The 23,406-nt window shown below is 47.7% G+C and overlaps 1 protein-coding gene across 1 annotated transcript; it reads right to left on the bottom strand.

Annotated features, from left to right (window-relative positions):
* Positions 1-4,776: 4,776 nt before the first annotated feature.
* Positions 4,777-20,771, bottom strand: LOC119464562 (uncharacterized). The gene is made up of 5 exons (XM_037725579.2): positions 20,580-20,771; positions 15,200-15,315; positions 12,618-12,697; positions 8,759-8,833; positions 4,777-5,017 (listed from the first exon to the last, which is right to left on the bottom strand). The coding sequence occupies exons 1-5, from the start codon at positions 20,706-20,708 to the stop codon at positions 4,809-4,811; spliced, it is 609 nt and encodes a 202-aa protein (XP_037581507.1). The 5' UTR covers positions 20,709-20,771; the 3' UTR covers positions 4,777-4,808.
* Between the last annotated feature and the right edge of the window lie 2,635 nt (positions 20,772-23,406).

Here is a 23,406-nt window from a genome sequence, read left to right on the forward strand (position 1 = left end):
CAGTGCAAAGAAGCGAGAAGCGCAGTGTGCTGCTGCTCCAAGAGGCATCGCGTGACATCATCGCGTGACACCATACCTTGACGATGACGTCATCGCGTGACGTCACGTTTGACGTGATGATGTTACTACGCGACGTTTCAGGTGATTACGTTATCTCGTTCCGTCGGCATGTCAAACGTGATGTCACCACTTGGTTAAATGGGTTGTGGTACCGTCGGATGTCAACGCCGGATTTTTCGCTTCATGAGTCATTTAATGATTTCGTATTTAAAAAGAATGCCGCCCCCCCCCCCCCCCCCCTCAGCAGTTGCAGTGGCGGCTTTCCACAGCTTCGCTGGACATCCCCGTTCGCAGGGCGGCGAGTCATTTTGCTTTTATTGTGCGTGATCGGGTGACGCCCTTACAAAGTGGGCGAAGTAGCTTAATGACGTTATCGCTTTTTTTGCCACGTAGGCACTTTAATTCTAGAGGATTGTCCAAGAATGGGCACATACGCACTGCCGAAGTGTTCTGTTTGGGCAGATACGTAGCGACGCACACCCACTGTGCCTAGTTGTCTTCTAGGCCAGGCTGCAGCCAACAGCTAGCTGTCGACTCGAGCGCCCACCCATGCAGTCCATTTTGTTTGCTGGGCAACGCAGAAGCATACCTTGTGACCCAACTTGACTCTCCTCCCGGTTTTCTTTGTGCGAGATCGACCGTCGTCCTTTCAAAGTGGTAGAAGTAACTAAGAAAGCTATTGCTACAAAAACATCACACAAAAGCTCCTCTGGGAGTTGTATAAGTATGCGTAAGCATTGTGCCACTGGCTCATCCAGCCCGGTGTCATTCTCTATGTTAAGAAACTTGATCTGACCAGCATAAACACTTATCAACCATCATCAGGTGTTATCAAGCTTATGGGACTCGATCCGACCCTTATCAATCCTCATCGATTGTTAACAAGCATCTGGGGCTCGATCCGACTCTTATCAACGATTATCAGTTCTTATGAACCTTAGTTCTTATTCAGACCATTATAAGCCATCATCTCTCTTGCACCTTATCCATCCTCGTCGAACCATTATCAACCCTGATGAGACCCATATAACCCCTCATCCCTCCTTATCAACAGATTGACTGCTTATCTGTGTGTGTTGCGCGGAGTGAAGCACATGAGCCTTCAGGGATCGGTTGCATCTCGGTTGGTGAAGGAACGCCCCAACGGAAGGCGCATCCCATGACCACCGAAACGCATCGGGAATATAGCATGCTTGACATAAATTTTCGAAAAAAAATCGAAATTTTCCAGATGTCTACAATGCTCGGCTCTACATGTGGTCCGGCTCTACATGTCGGCTCTACATGTGGTCCTAGAGATGGCTTTTATTCCACCATATCTAAATATTTCAACAAAGCCTTCATAGGAACTTTCTCCTCCTGAGATTTGTTTTGTACCGCCGATACAACACTTTCATATGGTTTAGATATATTCATTCTTGAGAGCGATAAGGTGCGTTTCTCGACGGAGTACCTCAGCCACTTTCCTAAAAATATATATCCATGTTCAATGTAGGTAGTGAAAGAAAACTCCTAAAAAGGGTAAAGCATATGCCTATCGGGCCATCGGGAAAGTCTTTCTTTTTTCAACTACATTCAAATACGCTACCAGTAAAAGCATGGCTTCAGGAAAGAGGTATTTTCATTCCCTGGGCTGTAGATTGTTTACTGTGTCACAAGGAAGCAACAATTGAACACATAGTCATAGACTGCGGGGACGCCGTGTTCCACTGGGATATCATGCAGCGAACGACAAAAGATGTCGCAGTTTCACCCGAAAGGCGAAGCATCAATTGCGATAGCAACTTAGTAGAGAGCTATACGGAGTAAGGATAGTAGTTTTGTCAGCTGTATAAACTTGGACATGCAGCAGCACCGGCAACGCGCAGAACTGTTGTCGACGCCGTCGCCGTTCTGCCCGCGTTCGCACCGAACGGGCGCGGCTTTGGTGACTGTTGCCAGGGCCTCTGGGGGCGGCTCGGAGCTTTTCGCCGAGATCAGAATGGGACACTCGTGGAGCAGCATCGGAAATCTTACCCATCTTCTCGCCTCGCAACGTTTTTATATAAATACACATTTGGTCCCTGAGCTAAACGTCGCCTCCCCTTCCTCCCTCCCGTCTCCCCACGGCCTTTCACGCGACGGAAGAAGTCGCGTTTGCTCTCTCTTTATATATATATATATATATATATATATATATATATATATATATATATATATATCTATATAGTTATTGTAAAGGAGGAAAGAAACTCTTAATTCTGCAGCCCTTCAGGGAGCACGGCGCAGAACGCGCGTTTGTTCTCCCCCGTGAGTTCGCTACCCGTGAAAGCGCGCGTCCCTCGCGCCCTTTCACTCGCACATACAGCGTCCGGCGCGCGGCGACGATTTGTTGACTTCATACGGAACCTCACCGTGACGGCGAGGGCGACGACGACGCCGACGGCAGAAATCCTCTTCGAGTGTTCATATAATTGTTATCGCAATAAAAAAGACTGGCTGATAACACCCTGTGACATCCGTTTTCTCCCAGCGGAAAGTGAAGGAGGAGCGCCGTACGACGTTTATGTTATTAGGGTTGCACAGCCTGTGGCGCACGATAATGGCTGTTAGATACGCTGATGTACATGTTCGAAGTACTCGTGAACATTTTATTGAAAGTGTCTGTTACATAAAACAAGTGTGCGGTGCTCAAAATGAAAAACCAGAATCGATTAGTTTGTTAAACGAGCTTGCGAAACTTGGGCGTCTTTAAGACCACATGCACACCAAATATTGGTAGGCACTTTTACCATTTGGCAAGTGTAAAAATATTTCATAAGAGAACGTTTCATAAAAATAGGGGATGGAAATAACAAATGCAATCATCATCATCATCATCATCATCATCATCATCATCATCAGCAGCAGCAGCAGCAGCAGCAGCAGCAGCAGCAGCAGCAGCAGCAGCAGCAGCAGCAGCAGCCTATATTTATGTCCATTGCAGGACGAAGGCCTCTCCCTGTGATCTCCAATTACCCCTGTCTTGCGCTTGCTGATGCCAACTTCGGCTTGCAAATTTCCTAACTTCATGACCCCACCTGGTTTTCTACGTCCTCGACGGCGCTTCCCTTCTCTTGGTATCCATTCTGTAACTCTAATGGCCCACTGGTTATTCATTCTACGCATTACATGGCCTGCCCCACTCCATTTTTATTGCGATAGCAATTATATGGACACTTCAACCGGATTTCTGCCGTCGGCGTCGCCGTCGCCGTGAGGTTCCGTATAGATAAAATCTTCGCCGCGCGCCGTATGCCCGAGCGGAAGCGTGCGGGGACGCGCGCTATCACGGAGAGCGAACGCACTCAATCTCCCACGCGCAAGCAAGGAAGCGGAAAGGCAGCGCCGGAGGGAGCGGGGGGGGGGGGGGGGGCACTTCTACTCTGCCAACAACCGCGCTCGTCGCTCGACCGCACCGTCTCTTATTGTGATCTATTCATGTTTGTTTGTGCGCGCTCACACCACGCTTGTTCATTCAGTTAGTAATAGTCGGGCCACATTTTCCAACGCACGCTACACATGTAATGCTGCCCGGATCGGCAGTGCAGCGCTACAGATGTGTCCCTTCGCACGCGCTGCCCACGGGAAGCGCTTCTCATCAACACCACCGTTTCGTTTCACACGCGCCTTCTCGTGGTCATCGAGTCTCTCTTCATGTCGGTCTACTTACGCCGCAGCACACCTGCTTACTTAATCAGCTCATGTTTACTGCAATTCATATTGCTACCAAAGCCGCTCACCTTACTTCGTATGACATTGCTGTGTTGCTATCACATTCATTGCTTCGCCCTTAGGGCGAAACTGTGACATTTTTTCCTCTTAATGTCAACTAGAATATCGGCTATGCCCGTTTGCTCTGTGATCCATACCGCTCTCTTCCTGTCTCTTAACGTTAGGAATAACATTTTTCGTTCCATCGCTCTTTGTGCGGTCCTTAACTTGTTCTCGAGCTTCTTTGTTGACCTCCAAGTTTCTGCCCCATATGTTAGCACCGGTAGAATGCAATGATTGTACAAATGGCAAATGACAAATGCATTGCGCGGCGAAACGTTATTCTTTCTGACGTAATTATCAACCTTGGAAATAGTTTTTAAACCATACGTTTCTCATTATTTTCACATGTTATGCGTGTCGCCCTCGATGTCATCGGTAACCTGAACGAGTCACTTTGTTTATGTTTGGTGGAAATGGGGAAATAGGGAACAATTCAAGGTGTGTGGGTTCTCAATGGCCTTCGAAGTATATTATCTCTGCAAGCCCTACGGGGCTTGCGTAGAATTCGGGTAAATGTACAGGAAGAACGATAACAGCCACTCGGATCGCACCGATAAGTGGTCTACCTTTTGTAAAAGTTAACGAAATACACTGAAAAAAGTTCAATGCGGGCAATAATTCAAACTTGTCAGTAATATGCGTGCAACGTATAAAAGTGCTTGGTTAAATTGCAAGCAACTGAAATGCCTAATGCAACAGCCAAAAACAGCACTACTGGGAATTGCACTGTGATTTCACAAGAGCACACAAGTTTGATGTCTTCTTTACAATAATAGCAGTAATGTACTAGCAGTAATGGTATCGGTAACGAACATACTGCTAGCTTTGCATCGCTTTTATCATCTCAGACACTGGAATTGAAACCAGGCGAATTTCATCAATAGCTTAGTGCCTGCCCGATGTAAAATGCCAAATAATAATTGAACCAAAATACTTTATTGATCATTTCTGGCTCAAAAAGTCTCAGCTTTAATGACAACTTCAAACCAGAGTTGTACATCGACTGATATGCCACCTCCAGTTAACATGCAATCAGTAGTACTCAAAGTGGTGTCTGCAGGTAATCCGGACCGTCGCATTACCTCGACGGCCTTTTGTAGTACTTCGCTCGGAATCGCGTGAACTGGCTTATGATACATAAGCGAGACGGCGTCCCCACGGACTGTGAAAGACCAAGTTGTCAAAGAGAAAACATTATGTTGCGTTAGCAGGCAATTCTTAGGCGCCATCGGATATATTTGTTCGTTTCGTGTCCTGTTCAGTTGCTGCAAACGTCACAAAGTGGCAGTATACAAAATTTGTGATGATTTGCAAATTGTGACGCTTTCCGGGTGAGAGCAGCCAATCGGCAAGCGGTGAACTTCCCGTATCTTTCATTTTTGAAGACGTCAAAATGACGACACGCTCCTGTTGATTTAGATTGCGAGCACGTCGTCTGCTAGGAGCAGAACGAGACGAGAGATGTGAAGTTGGAGCGATCATCAGCTCGCTACGAGGCCGGCTTCGCATGGCACGTCTGGTGGATTGGATTGGACCCAAACGGTGTCTACGGAATAGTTTACCGCTTGCCGATTGGCTGCTGTCTCGTTATCCCAAATTTTGCATACTGCCACTTTGTGAGGTTGCAGCAACTCCACAGAACTCGTTTCCAACAAAGATATCCGATCACACTCCTGGTTTTATTGGTTAAATCAGTTTCATAGTGCACATAAAAAAAAGCGTGGGCAGCTTGCACTAGTGGCGCTAAGCTAGTGTAAACAGCGGAGATGGTGATCGACCTAGCTTACTAGGCATGGCTGAGTTTTGCTAGGAAATGCTAAACGCTGCTAGACACGGTATTCCGAATTGGCTCGCCGCCGACGCGCAGATACTCGCTTGGCCGTGTGACGCGCTTCAAGGTGAGCGGCTTCTTCTTCGGGTGTCCGGATCTTCTTTGGTCGCCCCATGTCAATGGTACATGTACTCGCCACAGAGTCAGCGAAAGTCCGAGCTTTATCTCCCCGGTGACGTCACGGCCAAGCTGCGCCTCCACACTTGCGGGGCGTGGCTGGTCAAAACCTGCCGAGCCTACGTCAGAGCTGCCTGCTGCAGTCACGGACACCGCGCGCGTTCGACGCGAACGCGGGGACACGGGCAAACGCGGGTGGCGTCGGCAGTAGCTTTGCGCGTTGGCTCGTTGGTGCTGCTACAACTTCTTTCTCTCTCTCGCCATCCTTTTCCTTTCCCTCTCCCGAGCATTGCGCGCGCCGCGCGCATGCTCTCCTTCCCTCCCCTTAACGTCCCATGTCAAGGCAACATGTGCACGGCACGGAGAGGAGGCGAAGCGCACGCCGCTCCGCGAGGAGGTTGCTAGGCAACTCAGGTGACTCATCGCTCAGCGATGTTTTGCGGTTCGCGGCAGATCTTACGGCTGCCTTAAACAGCTCCGCTGTTAAAAAAAAACGAAAAAAAAACGTGCTAGGGCTTTTGCCGCACGGCGCTACACTGGTAGTGATTTTGTGCATGCGATGACTCGTGCGCGCGTGATGAATGAGTTCTTGGCCATTTGATGCGCGCGTTTGATTGACTTGTGCGTCAGCGGTCTAGGAGAGCTTCTCGGCAAAGCTGCTCGCTTGGTGGAAAATTGGAATCAAGGACAATGGGGCTTGTGAAACACGTTTCACTGACCTGCCTGCCTGCTTATAAATATTTTTTATGCAAAAATGTCTAAGTATTATGAGCATTTTTACGATCAGCCTTTATAATTACGTAAAAATGTTTCCTCGACGAGGCAGCTTACTCTTACCTAGCAATGTAGCAACAACTATGTGTTTGTATTTTACCATATTGCTTCAGCGTATGCACTGTTCTTCTCTTTGTGGTATTTGCAAGGAACTGAGTTATTAGTAGTTTGTAACTGCTAGCTGCATAGAAAAAAGAGCACTATATTTAAAGAAAACGATAAACTGATTGTGTGTACGTTAGCTTTCGGACGCATATGCTTTCACGCTATTTGTTTTCCGAGTGGCTCGTGGTGCTGAGATCTAGTGAGACGTACGTCTCAGGTGGACACCTTTCCGAGACAGCGCCATCTTAAATCATCGGTATTGTGTAGCGATGAATGTGGCCGATGATTGATGTTAGCATGGCGCCACGGGTTATGTATTATGGCGTATTCGGAATTTTTCGTACAAAAAAAAAAAAATCTGGATAAGTCTGGCAGGTTGAATTTCACGTACTTTGAATGGAATGTAATAGCTTTTTTGCTCAATAAAGGTGAATAGCGCCTTTTGTGATGTCACAGAAGAGCGCAGTATAGAATGTCACAGAACAGAATGTCACTAAATAGCGCCTTTTGTGATATTTGTGATGTCACAAATAGTTGATGCTACCATTGCAGGGAACCTCGCCGCTAGTGTTTTCTTGTGGGATATTTTCTGGATTACAAAGCGTGTGCTCAATACTGGATTAGCAGTGCGAATAGAGGACAAGGACAGACAAGCCAAGACGGCACAGTGACCTTCAATATATATATATATATATATATATATATATATATATATATATATATATATCCTCCTGAGACCCGAACAGAACTATGGGATATAATCGGTCTTCAACGTGGTCTTTATTGTCTACTGTTATGTTTTGCACTTGAAAAACAATTTTTAAAATTTGAATACCACGGTGAGAAGCCAAAAACCGCGTCTCGATGTACGTAAAAAATCACTATCTCCACCAGATCCTCACGTTTGCTAAGGTAAAAACTGCATTCCATTGAATAAACGCAGAGATGAAGATGGAACGGCGTGTAGTACATTGCCATGTTGCTATCGCGTCAGGTATTTTCACGCAATCTCGGTGATTTCCAAGTACACCTCAAGATTCCTTTGGGCCGTCTGGGATGACACAGAGGTCTAGACCAATTGAATGCCAAATGTCTCGAAAGCGGATGACAGGAACATGAATAAACCACTTCTTTACAGCTACACATGCACCGTAATTCGTGCTCAGATTGAATATTTTTGCGTAATCACTTCCGAGTAAACTTAAAAAAAATGTTGAAGGCAGCGTGCAATTTATTGTATAAGGGGTCTTAGGAGAATATATATATATATATATATATATATATATATATATATATATATATATATGTTTCATAGACACTTATGACCGGGTGTTTCAGCGAACACTTTCGAAAATTACTAAACTTGCCTGTGGAAGATAGCACAATTCTAGTTTATGAGCTGGTCTACTCGCAGAGGCGGACATTACTTGCACAAGAAAATGAAATTCATAATTGACTAATTAACAAAAATTCACTAATTAAGCTTTTAACTAATTACATGATGGCCCATATTGCAATTTAGAAATTGTAGCCGTGGAGGTCGCAAGGCGGACCCACTTGGAACGAATTCTCTGGATGACACCAATTTCGAGATACACCAGTTTCGTTCCAGTTACTTGCTTAACAAAACGTCGCTTTATGCATTGAAGCACAAAAGTAACTGGGACGCCAATGCATTTCTTCGCAAAGTTCGGGAATTAATATCTCGAAACTGGTGGCATCCTGAGAATTCGTTTCAAGTGGATCCGCCTTGCGAACACCGCGGCTACGATTTGTAAATTCAATATGGGCGATCAGGTAAATAGTTAAAAACTTAGTTAGTAAATTTTTGGTAATTAGTCGATTATGCATTTCAATTTCTTGTGCAAGTAATGTCCGCCTCTTCGAGTAGACCAGCTCATTAACCAGAATTGCGCTATCGGCCACAGGCAACCTTCAAAAAATTTTGAAAGTGTTCACTGAAACACTCTGTTTATATATTATGCCCACGCAATGAGTTCAAGCTGGCTTTAAAAGCGTCGCGAAATTGAATGTGCAACTTTTTTTGATCGAACAGTTGCACAAGAGAATACTTACTGTTGGAGCACTTATGCTCTATTATCCATGTTTTATAGTCCGTGTCCAGTATTTGATAGAAATGAGGATCGCGACCTGCAGAGAAACAGTCATGAGTTATTCCTGGGACCGTTCATTACAAGCTTATAAGTACGCCCGTTCGCGAACTTCTCGAAAGTGCACGATGTTGTTTAAATTTATATATCGCATGTATTCCTTCGTTTCGTTTCTTCATATGCATTACTGAATGTCTGAGCTAAATGCTTGATCTTATTCAAATTACGTCACGGATTCACTCATTAGCCTTCAGAAGGTGGCGGGTGCTGACCCGAACATAAAACATTTGAAAACAGCCTATAAGAACTTTTTGTATGTTTTTTAATTGGTTCTGCAGAATGTCCGTATACAGCCGTCTGATTTTGGACTTGACACATTTTATTGTTATTATCGGTTAAGGTTTGGGAAAAGAAGACATTCGGATATCTATCGTCAACCAACTAAACTGATGGGACTTAAGGGACAAAATAAAAAAAAATACGACAGAGACACTTATGACTGCTTACGTGTAGGAATGAGAAAGCATTATACCGTTTGTAGACCTCGGGACGTCATGAACGCGCTCATTTTATACACTAATGACGTGGCGCCACCTCCTCCCCATTGGTTGTGCCGTTACGTGCCCAATGACGCAGGCACCAGGCTACATCTTTAGTCAGCCAGATGGCTGTGTATTTGCGTATACGTGGGTCGCAGCGTTGTGCGGCTGCCGTTGAGGTTATACGAGGTCTGTTAGAAAAGTATCCGACCTTTGGCCGAAGAAAAAAATCACAGCATATCCACTGGGTGAATGATGATGAGTGGGCGAAGCTCCGGAGGGAATCATCGGATCTCCCGCTTAAGGGGACGCTAGCACAAACGCGTTAGAAACGTGCAGTACTCTCTAGTAAGGGGGAGCGGCCACAGCGTCTTACGCAGCCATTTACACATGCCGGAACGTGCACCGCGTTTGCCGACGCCATCACATGACTGCTGAGAGAGTATACCCCCCGTATTCATAAACGCTCCTCGACTTGAACTTGACTTGCCACCGCTTTGGGCAGCGCGTTCGAAACGCGTTGAAGGTAAGGCGGAGAGGCCACAGCGTCTTACACCAGCTTCTTACACGGGCCGTAACGCGCTAGCACAAACGCGTTAGAAACGCGCTAGAAACGCGGCCTTTCGTTAATGTTGGGTATTTATTGCCATCGTGGTGCGTGTGTCCATGTCCGCTTCGTGGCGTAGTGGGCTAACGCCGCGCGCTCGGAAGCGAGGGGTCCCTGGTTCGATTCCGCGCTACGGACACAACTTCGGAATTTTTTTTCTCAGTTTTCTCAGACTGTTTACACACTACTGGTTACACACTACTACTACGACGACGGGGACGGAACGGGTGCCGCTATAAGGAGCTTCGCCCCTAAAAAAACTGGCATAAGTGGAGCGTTGGAAACCTAATCACCCTCGAAGTAGTCTCCTTGGGACTCCACACACTTCTCCCAGCGGTGCTGCCATTGTTGGAAGCATTTCGAGAAGGCCCTGTTTCGGAATGGAGTTTAGCTCAGCTGTCGTTGCAGCCATAATGTACTCTCTTGTCTGAAATCGCGCTCCTTTCAATGGCCTCTTGATTTTGGGAAACAGCCAGAAGTCACAGATGGCCATATCAGGAGAGGAAGCAGCCTGTTGAACTGCAGGAGTCTGGTTTTTCTCCAAAAAAGTCTGAATCAAGTGCGAGGAATGTGCAGAAGCATTGTCGTGATGGATGCGCCAATTTCCTGTTCACCACAACTCCGGTCTCATGCGCCACACAGCATCACGCAGGCGACGTTGGACATCCGTATTTGGTGATTGTTCGATCCTGTGGTGTGTAGTCGTGGTGTACGACACCGCGGGAGTCAAAGAAAGCGGTCAGCATCAATTTGACGTTGCTGCGCACTTGGCGGGCCTCCTTTGGTCTTGGTGACGTGGAATGCTTCCACTATGACGACTGGGATTTGGTTTCCGGGTCGTACCCGTACACCCAATACTCGTCACCAGTGACTATGGTGTTCATGAAGTCGGGGTCACTGTTTGTGGAATCCAGCATGTCCTGTGAGACTTCAACACGAAGTTGCTTTTCCTCCACCTTGAGCAGCTTCGGCACGAATTTCGCCGCAACTCTCTTCATGGCCAATTCTTCGGTCATAATGGAATGTGCAGAAAAAGCGCTGATGCCCACCTCTTCCGCAATTTCTCGGATAGTCACACGACGGTCTTGCATCACCACAGCGTTCACTTCAGCAATGACCTGGTCATCTCGGCATGTTGATGGCCTACCGGAGCGTGGCTCGCTCTCCACCGATGTGCGGCCTTCTTTAAACCGGTCGTACCACTCCTTAATCTGTGTGCTGCCCATAGCATCGTCACCGAAAGCCGTCTGAATCTTCCGAATGGTTTCCACTTGGCTGTCGCCCAGTTTCTGGCAAAATTTGATGCAGTAGCGCTGCTCCAGTCGCTCCGTCATTTTCCTTGCAATAAAAAAATCGACGAGAGCACTGCGCACTACCTCACTCAAATGCTGCGTCCCAGCGACTGACGATATCGGCAGGCGGGAAAAAATTGGCGCATGCGCACGAAGGTTCAAGGTAGGCTGATGCAAGCGCGCTTGTTTCATATCCATCAGGTGTTAGCAAAAAACAAAAATAAGGACGGATACTTTTCTAACAGACCTCGTAGACGCTTCAGAGTCCATCGCAGTAGAGACAGCACCAATGAAATCCGAAGAGCTCATGACGTGGCGCCACCTGACATGCCGTCACGTGCCCAATGACGCACGCACTAGGCACACCTTCAGTCATCCAGAACCGTGGAGCCGCCGTAGGGTCAGGGGACGCGTGTTCGTCTCGCACCCCGGTGCCCACCGATTCCCACCCGCCAAACTTGACCAAATTTTCTTTTCGAAGACATTAAATTATTTTGTTTACCGGAACCTCCCTGAGAAATCCGACGTCAATCCGAGGATTTTCGACGTGTTTTTATTCCTTGCGCCGTCGGCCATTTTTGGTACCATCTTTCGGTGGCGCCGACGGATTTTCGCGTCATGGGGCATATAATGCTTTCGCATTAAAACGCCAGCGGCACCAAAATTCAGGACTTCGTAAAAGGCCTTGCTGCTGATACTGTACTGTGTACTGTGCATGTACAACCTCTGCTCAAAATTTTACCAATGAAACACGAGGGGATTCGCACAAAACGAGGTGGTAACATATTGATGTGTTTGATACATTGAAAAAGTATTAGAAACAACAGGGGAGGAAAGGGGGTGGGAACGACGCCACTATTACCTCTCGCATGCGCATGCGCATATAACAGGCAGAAGGAGGCCTCAGGAGCGCACCTGAAACCGTCATAAAACGGGAGGAGCAGAACTCCAGGATACACGAGGGGCATAGTAGACACACGAGGGGAAGTATGGGGTTAGATGAAGGCTGTAACCAGAGAGGTAAGTGGGTTGGGGGCCGCCGAGGTCGAGGCGTGCCTGGGTGGCTGATTATATGATCGGCCGTCGACCATGTTCTTGTACCTGCGGATCGCGGAGGAACATGGAGAGCTCCCAACCAACGGACCAGTCTGGGTTGCAAGTTTCGTTTCTCCGCTGTCAGTTCTCGAGGTGCCACCAAAGCGCATTAAAATGACGCATTGTCTTAACTTCGTCCGCGTAAACACAATATAAAACAAAGCAATGACTCCATGCATGCTATCGCTTTTCTGCGTCCCGGCAAAAAAAAAAAAAAAATCTGCATCAACTACGTTTTCATGTTTTGTTGTGCACGTTTTCATTCAAGCGCAGGGAATAATGCGGGCTCACCATGTTTAAATCGTATTGTGTCTCCATCGACTTCTCCCTTGTCGTAGACTTTGGAGATGTTCCACGTCTGTCCATGAACTCTACGAAGCAATTGTAAGACATGGTCATCGGTAAGTATCATCACATTCGCCGTCGAAAAAAAAATGAAAATGATTTGCTTCACCTCAAGCGTGCTCAGCGCGTTCGGAGAAAAAAAAATGTGACAGTTTCAACCGAAAGGCGAAGCATCAATTTCGATAGCAACTTAGTAGAGAGCTATACGGAGTAAGGATAGTAGTTTTATCAGCTGTATGAACTTGGACATGCAGCAGCACCAGCAACGCGCAAAACTGTTGTCGACGCCGTCGCCGTTTTCCCCGCGTTCGCACCGAACGCGCACGGCTTTGGTGACTGTTGCCAGGGCTTCTGGGGGTGGCTCGGAGGTTTTCGACGAGATCAGAACGGGAAACTCGTCGAGCAGCGTCGGAAGTCTTTACCACCTTCTCGCCTCGCAAAGTTTTTATATAAATACGAATTTGGTGCCGCAGCTAAACGTCGCCTCCCCTCCCTCTCCCGTCCACCCACGGCCTTTCGCGCGACGGAAGAAGTCGCGGTGGCTCTCTCTCTCTCTCTCTCTCTCTCTCTCTCTCTCTATATATATATATATATATATATATATATATAGTGATTGTAAAGGAGGAAAGAGACGCTTAATTCTGCAGCCCTTCAGGGAGCACGGCGTAGAACACGCGTTTGTTCTCCGCCGTGCGTTAGCTCCGCGTGAAAGCACGCGTCCCTCGCCGCCCTTTCACTCGAACATACAGTGTCCGGCGCGCAGCGACGATTTCATCGCCGTTGACGTCATACGGAACCTCACAGCGACGGCGACGACGACGCCGACGGCAGAAATCCTCTTTGAGTGTCCATATAATTGCTATCGCAATAAAAACACCTATATGTATAGCTGCGCCACGTTCGACACCAGCTATAATGTAACTTGCTGCAGTCGCTTACCATTGTGCTTACTTTCTATAATGCCTAGTTGAAAAGGAAAAATTGGACCTTATTTAACCAGCTCGAGTGAGCGAATCCAGGGATATCAGTGAGGTTGTGGTAATCATGCTCCTAAAGAACGCAGTCTGTAACTATTTCATCCGCAGGTTCGGTTTTCCAAGTTTGCCCGCGCGTAGAAAGATTACTCGCCTAAAAATTATGTTACCAGCGCCATGATTTTTATATTTGGCTCACTCCCGATATCGTGATCTCCCACGAAATTCACCAAGAAATTCAGGTTTTCTCCTAAAGGCCGTGGTACAAAAGTACATGCCCAGCCGGATTTGAACGGCAAAAATATCCCCGTTCCTCATTGGGAATGACCGTTCGCATCTACAAAGTTTATGGTCGAAACGCGTCCAGTTTTCGGTTAATTATAGATCACGCTGCCATCTCCCACCGCCCGGATTAGTTTTCCTAATTGGTAGATCAACGTCAAGGAAATGAGACGGTGCTAGGTTTGATGACCGGCGCACGACATCATAACTAACACCAGCCTATTTTCCTGTTCAATGCGGTACTTTCCACCTCCCAGACGTTTCCTATGACTCTACGTTGCATCAGCTGAATTCATTTTGTGCTTGCAAATTCTATGATCTTATCGCACTGCTTAATTTATCGGTCGTCCTCGACTATGGCGGTGCGATAATTAGGCGGTGTGATAATATGATAATTCGCGCGCATAACACCGGTTGTTGCTGTACGTGCTACGCAATCTACCCAATTTCTCGTCTTGATCATAATCTCGACTAGATAATCAGCTTCACCCATTACTGTCTAACCGGTATTCCGGAATATATTAAGCCCTCGTCACGGGTAGCACACAAGTTTATTTATCTGCGAAGCCTTCTTTGTAAAGCTCACGCAAAAACTTCCCACTCGACACCACAGAGTGGTTGACGCTATAGCATTCCGTTTCATGATTGTTTCTCCACTTCAAGGTCTTCCACGTTCATTTCGACCGCAAATTGTCAGGTCTTTCATGAAGGAACGTTAAAGAGAGACACATTATCTGAGCCGTATGAGCGAAACTGCCAATGTACAAACTGCCTCTCTTACAACGATATGAGGCTTGGTGAGCTGCAGAAAAGATGTCATGACGTCAGACGCCGTGACATCACGTGTATGACGACATCTGCTTGTAAGTGTGCACACGTAAAAATGAACTACATTGTGTTCGTCCCCAGCCAAGGACTGAAGTTAGCAGGTTTCAAGAAATTTTGCTGAGCTTCGTGAGCCCGAACTAGGAAAAATAATTTGAAATCTGTGACGTCATAGTAGTATACCGAAGCTGTAGTTCACGCGCGAAATTAAAAGTTTGGCTTTTCTTTTTTCTCCCGCTAATAATCGCGCTATGTATTACCGCAAAATTTGCGGAGCTATGGTTTTGAAGTCAATGCATTATCATTTTAAACTCTTGTATTGTTTGTCTTTAGTGCCGCTTCAACTAGTTTCCTCGAGCTGTGTTACGTATTTACATTAAGTGCGACAATGAAGTTGAGGCAGCGCGCAGCCGAAGACTCGTGTGAAAACGCTGTGCATAAGCTTACCCTCCTATGGCTCTCAGGTGTACTTGGCCTTTGTTGGGGCGATAACTTCGTGCTATACATTGCGTGACCGTGTGGGGTTTATTGACCTTCAACTGAACCCAAAGCGTCTTGTCGAACTGCAAAATAAGGATAAGCAAACGAGAGAGTGAAGAAATAAATGGCGTCACGTCAATACTGTTGAGGAAAACACACATTCCGTGATCTGTATCACGTCGAGCATGAAAGTCCAGTGATATTTATGTCTTTTTTTTGAGCGATATTTGGTTGAGCACTCCACGGGGGGCACTGGAGTTAATTGTGACCTGTGAGGTAACATTAAGAGGTAAGTTCACATCGCGAGTTCTCCTTAAATACAAGAAAACCGAGAATTGTTTTGCTTGGCATCCACTGATCCTATTTATATTCAGTTAGTTGATAAAAAGAAATATACGGACTGTCGGCAGAAGATATATTATTTAGGTCACATATATTTCAAGACAAGAAAAGTTGCGGAAATGCGATAACTTCCATACAAACTGCAACATCGAGTTTGCAACTCCAGAACATGAGACGATATCACAATTCTGTAGAGTGCGTTGGTCGGGATTTTGGTAACGGGGTGCAGAATCAATACGTTGTACACTTCGTTGATATATACCACTAATTTACGAGTTGAACTTTTGCAGAGTTGGCGCGAACGATTCAGTAGGTAGAATTGTTGACGTTCGTAAGCTTCGAACTGATACTTCATATCTGTTCGCTTTACAAGGTACGACATATAAAACGTCAATAAAGGTAAGAAGCTTGCGCAAAGAAATGACGACGAAAGCAGAGGCGAAGCAGCCGTTCGTCGTGTCATCTTATTTCCTTATCATCCATATCATCCAACAGGCCTGGTAACGCCACTCCTAAGGGTAACGTTTACAGAATAGGGATATATATATATATATATATATATATATATATATATATATATATATATATATATATATATATATATATATATTCGGCTAATGAAACTGTTAACATTACGCTTCAATTTTCTTAAGATTACCGAAATTCCGAAATTTTCGTAAAATATTAGAGGTCATAATTCAATAATCTTCTTTGAGGAGTCAGTGCAGCTTATCCTTGTTTCTTAATTGCATCAGCTTTTATTGGAGTCGGTTCAAATTAAGTCTGATGAGAGTATGTCTGCCCTCCACATGCATTTGAATGGGACAGTACAGGAACGAGAGAGAGAGAGAGAGAGAGAGGGGGGATAAATGGAAACCAGGGAGTTAAATAAGGTCTGCACCCGGTTGGCTATCCTGCATTGGGGAAAGGGGAGGGAAATATTAAGAGAAGGTAGAGTCCAATGCTGATATCGCCGACGTGAGTGTCCACCTAGTGGAATGTCCATTTCGGCCATCACTGATAGGCTGGAGCTGCACCCGTGAGCGACATACTGGATGAGAATGCCTGTCCCCGTTCTCAATTGAAACCGAGCCCAACGAATCAGCACTTAAGCAGCAGCCGAAATAGACAGTCCACTGGGTGGACTTTTCGGAGCTAATGTGAGGAAGACGCAGCTCTGACAGCGTTGAGTTTCGAACTGTTCTATTGAAAAAAAAAATGATATCGCGCTGCATACGCTGTGCGGCTGGGAGATAACTTCCTCTTGCTTGACGCGGGACGAGGCAAGGGGCTCTACAGGGATGATAGAGCGCTGCGTATGCAAGCGCGTCAGCTTTTTCTTTCCCAGAAATACCAATGTGGGAGGGAATACACTGAAACTTTACTGTGAAGCCTTTGTTGTTGAGTTCTTCCAGGAGGGCTTGTGATGTCCGTGGGAACTCGACGGATGGAAGACCACGGTATAGTTGTTGTAACGCGGCCTTTGAGTCCGTAAGGACTAACCACATTCTGCGGAGGCAAAGTCTTTAGTGTGCGAACTGCACGGCATGCGACGAGACAGGAGACATTGAACGCTTTCTGTGGTCGTGCCTGAAATTCCGAAATGAAATGGTCGTTCTTCTGGGGAATCTGCAAAAAAAAAAGGGACCTTCCGCACGCGTGCCTGCAACACCTTGTATTTCCCGAGGGATGAGTGATAGCCCACAAAGAAACTTCCCGTCTCCGTATTGAATTCTTAAGAGAGACTGGTTTGATGAAGATATGGTGAAACCCTGCAGCCATATTGCAAGAGACGCTCAGGCGGAGCAATTGCTGGCCTTGATCACCAGGCTAAACACGCCTGTTGCTACAATTCACCACCACAACCACACGGACCATGGGTGTCGCTCAGCAGGAATTACAGGAACAAGGTCACGAAACGAGGTACGCAGCTCCCGGGTGTAGGTGGAAACATCACGGGTGCAAGGTGGCGACGACGGTGCGAAGAATTCTCCGGGAAGGCGCAGGGGAACGCCGTTGACAAGTTCAGCCGAATGGCAACCTAGGTCAGCCTTCAGTGCTGATTGGATGCCCAGAAGGACGAAGGGAAGGTGGACGAGCCAACGTTCCCTGGGCTGATAAGTGGTGAGGGCAGCCTTCAGCTGTCGATGAAATCGTTCCACCATGTAATTCATGGAAGGATGGTAGGTGGTCGTATGGATGTGTCGCAGGCCTAGCATGTTGGAAAGCGTGGTGAATAGGGCCGAATGAAACTGGCGGCCTCGGTTGGTGCTGACGACAGAAGGGCATCCGAAACACGACACGCAGCCGCTCATGAAAGCCGTAGCATCTGTCTCTGCCGCATTGCCAGTAATTAGAAACGCCTCGGTCATCGGGTGAAGCGATCCACACGTGGGAGCAGTTAACAGGCCCCACGTGATGATGGGAGAGGACCGACAATATCGACGTGGACGTGTGGAAAACCTCGCGTCTGGAGGCCTTTAGGGAGTTAGACGTGATGGTATGGCGGTGAACTATAACACGCTGGCATTGAAGGCAGGTTCGCGCCCAGCGACGGGCGTCTGCATTGATGCTTGGACAAAGGAAGCGAGTGGTGACTAGCTACATGAGTCAGCCAGGCTGACTCATGTTGTGAAGTTGATAAAAAAATTGCGCGAAGAAAAGCCAAAGGCACGAAGGGTCGAGGAACACCAGTGGATGTGGCCGCACGTTATCCCCGAGGAATAAAGCGGAAGCGGGCACTCAGTGAAGGACAAGCACGTGGATAAAGAACGAAGGCGATGCAGCTCAGGGTCATTGCGTTGGGCAGCTGCTAGCTCCCCATGTCTACTGGTGATTGGGCCGCCAGGGCATCGGCATGGGAGAGTGCATCAGCGGCAGCATTTTCCGGCCCATGCACGTGGCGGAAATTCATTGTGAAATCGCAGATAAAGCACAGTTGGCGGATCTCCAGTGCAGTGTAGTTGCTGTGATTCTGATGGAAGGCAAACGTCAAGGGCTTATGGTCTGCGACGACGCGAAAGTCCCACCCTCCAGAAAGTGGCGAAAATGTTTGATGGCGAGGTACACCGCAAGGAGTTCTCGACCGAATGTGCTGTATGTATCTTCTGGATGCTTGATGTTTTCGAGAAAAAAAACCAAGAGGCTGCCAACCAGATACGTGCTGCTCGAGAACAGCGCCGACTGCAACGCTCGATGCATCGTTGATGAGACGAATTGGGACATCAGGAACTGGATGTATTGGCATGGTGGCCTCAGTGCCTTCTTCGCAGTAGCGCAGGCAGATGCACCGTCCTCAGTCCACTCAAGTGGCGCAGCCTGATCTTTTTCGATAGTCACTAGGCCGGTCAGAGGCTTCGGGAAAGTGGCACCCTTCAGAAGAAAGCGGCGATGAAAGTTGAGTGGGTTCAGGAATTCTCTGAGTCATTTTAGTGAAGTCGTGGTTTGAAAGTCTTTAATGGCCTTCACTTCGCAGGTTAGAGGCCGAATACCTTGTCGGGTGAAGAGGTGGCCTAAGAACTCGATGTTTCGACGCCCAAGAGGCACTTGTTCGGATTTATATCAAGTCGGTGGAAAAGGGTGCGCAGGTGAGCTTTATGCTCGTTGCCGGGATGAGCTTCCGACGAGGTGATCATCAAGGAAGGCGATCACGAAGTCGAGACCTCGCGTGACCTCGTTGATAGTGCGCTGAAAAGTTGGTGCAGCATTGCGCAATCCAAAAGGCATTCTCACAAACTCGAACAAGCCAGCCGAAAGGGGTGGTAATGACCATCTTCGAAACGTCAGCAGACTCCACGGGAATCTGATGATAAGCTGCCACTAAGTCAGCCTTAAAGAAGATCGTGCACCCAGCCAAATTTGATGTCAAGTCTTGTATGCGAGGAAGTGAATAGCGGTCTGGAAAGGTGTGGGCCATGAGAGCCCGGTAATACCCACATGGTCTACAGTCACCAGGATCTTTCTTTGGCACCATGTGTAGTGGCGATGATGCCCAGTTGCTTGAAGAAGGTCGCACAATTCCGAGTTCAAGCATGTGCTCAAGCTCGCGGCGAGTGATGGCAAGGCGGTCTCCGGACAGTCGACGGGGCCATGTAAGGACGGGAGGTCCAGTGGTCGCGATGTATTGAGTGATCGAGTGCTTCACCGGTGACTCTCAGGTATGCGGCTTCGTAAGATTGGGGAAAATCGGCGATATTTTTGCGTACTGCGAAGTGGGTGCGAGAGCTCGAAGTCCCGTCGAGGCTGTGCAGAGTACACCATTGATGGAGAGGCGCGTGCTGATATCAGTGAGGCGATGAGCATGCGTGTCTGCTGCGAGACTAAAGAAACTGAGGAGGTCAGCGCCGAGAACATCTTGCGAGACATCAGCGAGGATGAAAATCCGGCGAAACGTACGGCGCAATCCAAGGTTAAGTGTAAGAGACCGTTTGCTGTATGTGCGGTTGGCGGAGTTGTGGCCTGCGGCCCGGACCGGAGGCAAGGGGCGCTACAGACTCTTACAGAATACATCCCTCCCCCATGCTCTTCCCCGAGGATAGCACTGCTGATTAATGGTAATATATATATATATATATATATATATATATATATATATGAGGGAAGAAATTCTGCGGGTCCGGTGTGTAATAAAGTAAAAGCGCAGGCGCACGTAGAAAGGAAGAACATTGAATTTCGACGCTGCGGCCGGGGTCCGACCTTCATCTTCAAGGCCGGACCTCAGCCGAAACGTCGAAATTCAATGTTCTTGCTTTGCTTTTCTACGTGCGCCTGCACTTTTAATTTCTCTCTCTCTCTCTCGATTTCTCTCATCTCTCTCTCTCTCTCTCTCTCTCTCTATATATATATATATTTTTTTTTTTTCCAACGCCCACAATCCACGCACACATGCATACTTTATAGCCTGGGAATTAGCAAAGTGAGGAGCATGAGTCTCGTACAATGCACGACGTTGGGATTTATAATTCAATGCAAAGGTAGAAGAGTTGCAAGGAACTCCAGACATTACCTTGTTCCAATCAACATTTGTCAAGCCTTTCAGCTTTCTACACTTCAAACATTCCGATGAGGGCACTTGAGCAAGCAGGAACAGTAGCAGCACCGGAGTGGCAATGTGCATAATTAAGGCTGTGCACATGACAGTTCCCCTGGACGTTGCGCTCCAGGCAATGTTTGCTGCGGTAGAAAAGAACACAGAAGGATAATCTGCAGAATAAAACACATCAGCTTTATGCAGTTGTAACTCCAGATCTCGAAATCAATTGTCGTCAGAGGCTATGTAATTCATAGGTCGGAAAACTCACTCGTGTGTTGGCTCACTCAGACCAACCCGTCAGTATGAGTTGCAGCGAGTCCGGCGGAGTAGAATTTTTGTGAGTCTGAGTTCGTGTGAGCCCTAGCGAAAAGCCTATTTTGTCAGTGAGTCCGAGTGAGGTCTGCTTACTTTGATGACCTGATGGTCTCAGATATTGACTGAGTGTTCTTAGGGCGAATAAATTAAGTTTTTAACAGCGGAGCCTGTTTAAGCCGGCCTGTAATGTGTGCCGCTTGCCACTGCGTTGCCTAGCAACCGCCTCGCGGAGCGTCGCGCAGGTATGCTCGGGAGAGAGAAAGAGAAAATGAGAGCAAGAGAGAGTGCGAGCGTCGCGCGCTGTGATCGGGAGAGAGAAGCAACCACCTCGCGGAGTGTCGCGCGCTATGCTCAGCAGAGAGAAAGAGAAAATGAGAACGAGAGAGTGTGCGCGCGTCGCGCGCTATGCTCGGGAGAAAGAAAGAGAAAATGAGAGAGAGAGAGAGAGAGAGAGAAACAAATTGTAGCAGCACCAACGAGACAACGTGCAGAGGTGCTGCCGACGCCAACCGTGCTTCTCCGTTTCCCCGCATTAGCACCGAACGTTCGCGGTGTCCGTGACTGCAGCAGGCGCCTCTGGCGGTGACTCGGCCGAGCTCCCACCAGCTGCACGCTACTGCGCATGCGCCGTGACGTCATCCCTGCGTGTCGTCCTACTGCGCGCCGCCAGGGCACTGTGCATAACTTTCGCCCCACTGCCCCTACGTGTGCTCGGACTACAAGTGCTTTCGCGAGGCGATCCCCGATGCCACGGACCACGAGGAAATGCTTATACACTTCGTATAACTTAGCATCACTTCGTATAGGCAGGACCAGCTAGGCACCGACCAGCTACGCTGTGTCTTTAGCCTTGCGCCAGTAGTGCAAGCTACCTCAATTTTTTTCCCGGGAACATAGCGCGTTCTGGTGCCTCAGTGGTGCGCCTCCTGAATTACTATTTTTTAAAGTAATATCCCCACTAAAGTGACTTTGGACGTCGTTTTTTTGTTAGCCCAAGATTACGTTTAAGTTTATTGCTATGTTGAAGTTCTTTTTTTTACATCGTTGTTACTCGTCGAAAAATTCAAAGGTAACTGCGTCGCCATACGTTGATGCCGTGACTGAAACGCTGCACCCCTGGCATGACCTTCAATATCCCTCGCGCTGTTCTACAACGGCACCAATCTGGATCTCCGAAACACTATAGTCTATCTGCTAGATCCAATATGACCTGCTGCTCTACCAATTTGAAAAAAAAAAGAACAGTCATTAGAATTCCTGCACAATGCAGGGTTGTATTTATATTGGTGTTTGTTTACAGCAGAGCTGTTATACGCTAGGTTCTGGTGGTTTGTGTGCGTAGGCGAAAAAGATGGCGGCCACCCCACATGCTCACGGACCAGCCGATCCGGGTGATCAAAACGGTGATAAAAGCGTACCGCCGGGTATGCCCCAGCTGCGTTTATTGCGAGAAGTCTCTTCTTCTTCGTTCTGGGGTTTTACGTGTCAAAATCAGTTTTGATTATGAGGAACGCCATGGTGGAGGGCTCCGGATTATGTTTGACCACCTGGGGTTCTTTAACGTGCACTACACACGGGCGTTTTTGCATTTCGCCTCTATCGAAACGCGACCGCCGCGGCCGGGATTCGATCCCGCGACCTCGTGCTGAGCAGCGCTACGCCTTAGATAACTGAGCAACCCCGACGGGTCGCGAGAAGTGTCAAAATGTATTGTGATACAAAAATATCGTAATAAAGAAAGTAAAACAGGAATGGACACTGTTAACTATGGATTGTGGTTTAACGTCACGGGCTCTATAGGCAAACCACGTTACCTTACCTCAGTTCCCTTCCGGCCGTGCAATGAATGGGCCGCATGCGGTGTGGATTTGGAAGAACAGCGCTCCAACGAAGAACACCGCCGTGAACAGAAGCAGTAATAGGCGCGGCGACGGCGGGCGGCACGTAATACGAACGAAGATCGTGCAGCAAACGCCAAACGTATGCACCTTTGGTTGGATTACCCCTACCGACTCCACTCCCATCGTAATTGGGGGTGATTTTGCCATAGACGTGTCTTGGCCAGACGGAGAGTGGTTCGTGGCGTTTCTCTTGCAATGGAAAGGTTCGACATTCAATCTTACCCAAACGTCTGTGTGCCCAAGACGCGTCATCGGTCGTGTATAGACCTCACATACAGCTCCGCTGGTCATCCACCTTCACAGACTGGAATGGCTCTGAATTTTTTATCATGCCGTAAAGCAGACCTCATCAAAATGTAAAAAAAAAAAACTAAAAAAGAACATGCGGGCATCTTGCACTAGTGGTGCAAGGCTGGAGTAAACAGCGGAGCTGGTGATCGACCTAGCTTCTTCCAGGTTTTACTAGGCTTGGCTAAGTTTCTATGCTAAATGCTAAATGGAAATGCTAAATGCAGCTAGGCACGGTGTTCGGAAATCGGCTAGCCGCCGACACGCTGATTCTCGCTTGACCGTGCGACGCGCTT

The sequence above is a fragment of the Dermacentor silvarum genome, chromosome 9 (genome assembly GCF_013339745.2).
Source record: "Dermacentor silvarum isolate Dsil-2018 chromosome 9, BIME_Dsil_1.4, whole genome shotgun sequence".
Lineage (NCBI taxonomy): Eukaryota > Metazoa > Arthropoda > Arachnida > Ixodida > Ixodidae > Dermacentor > Dermacentor silvarum.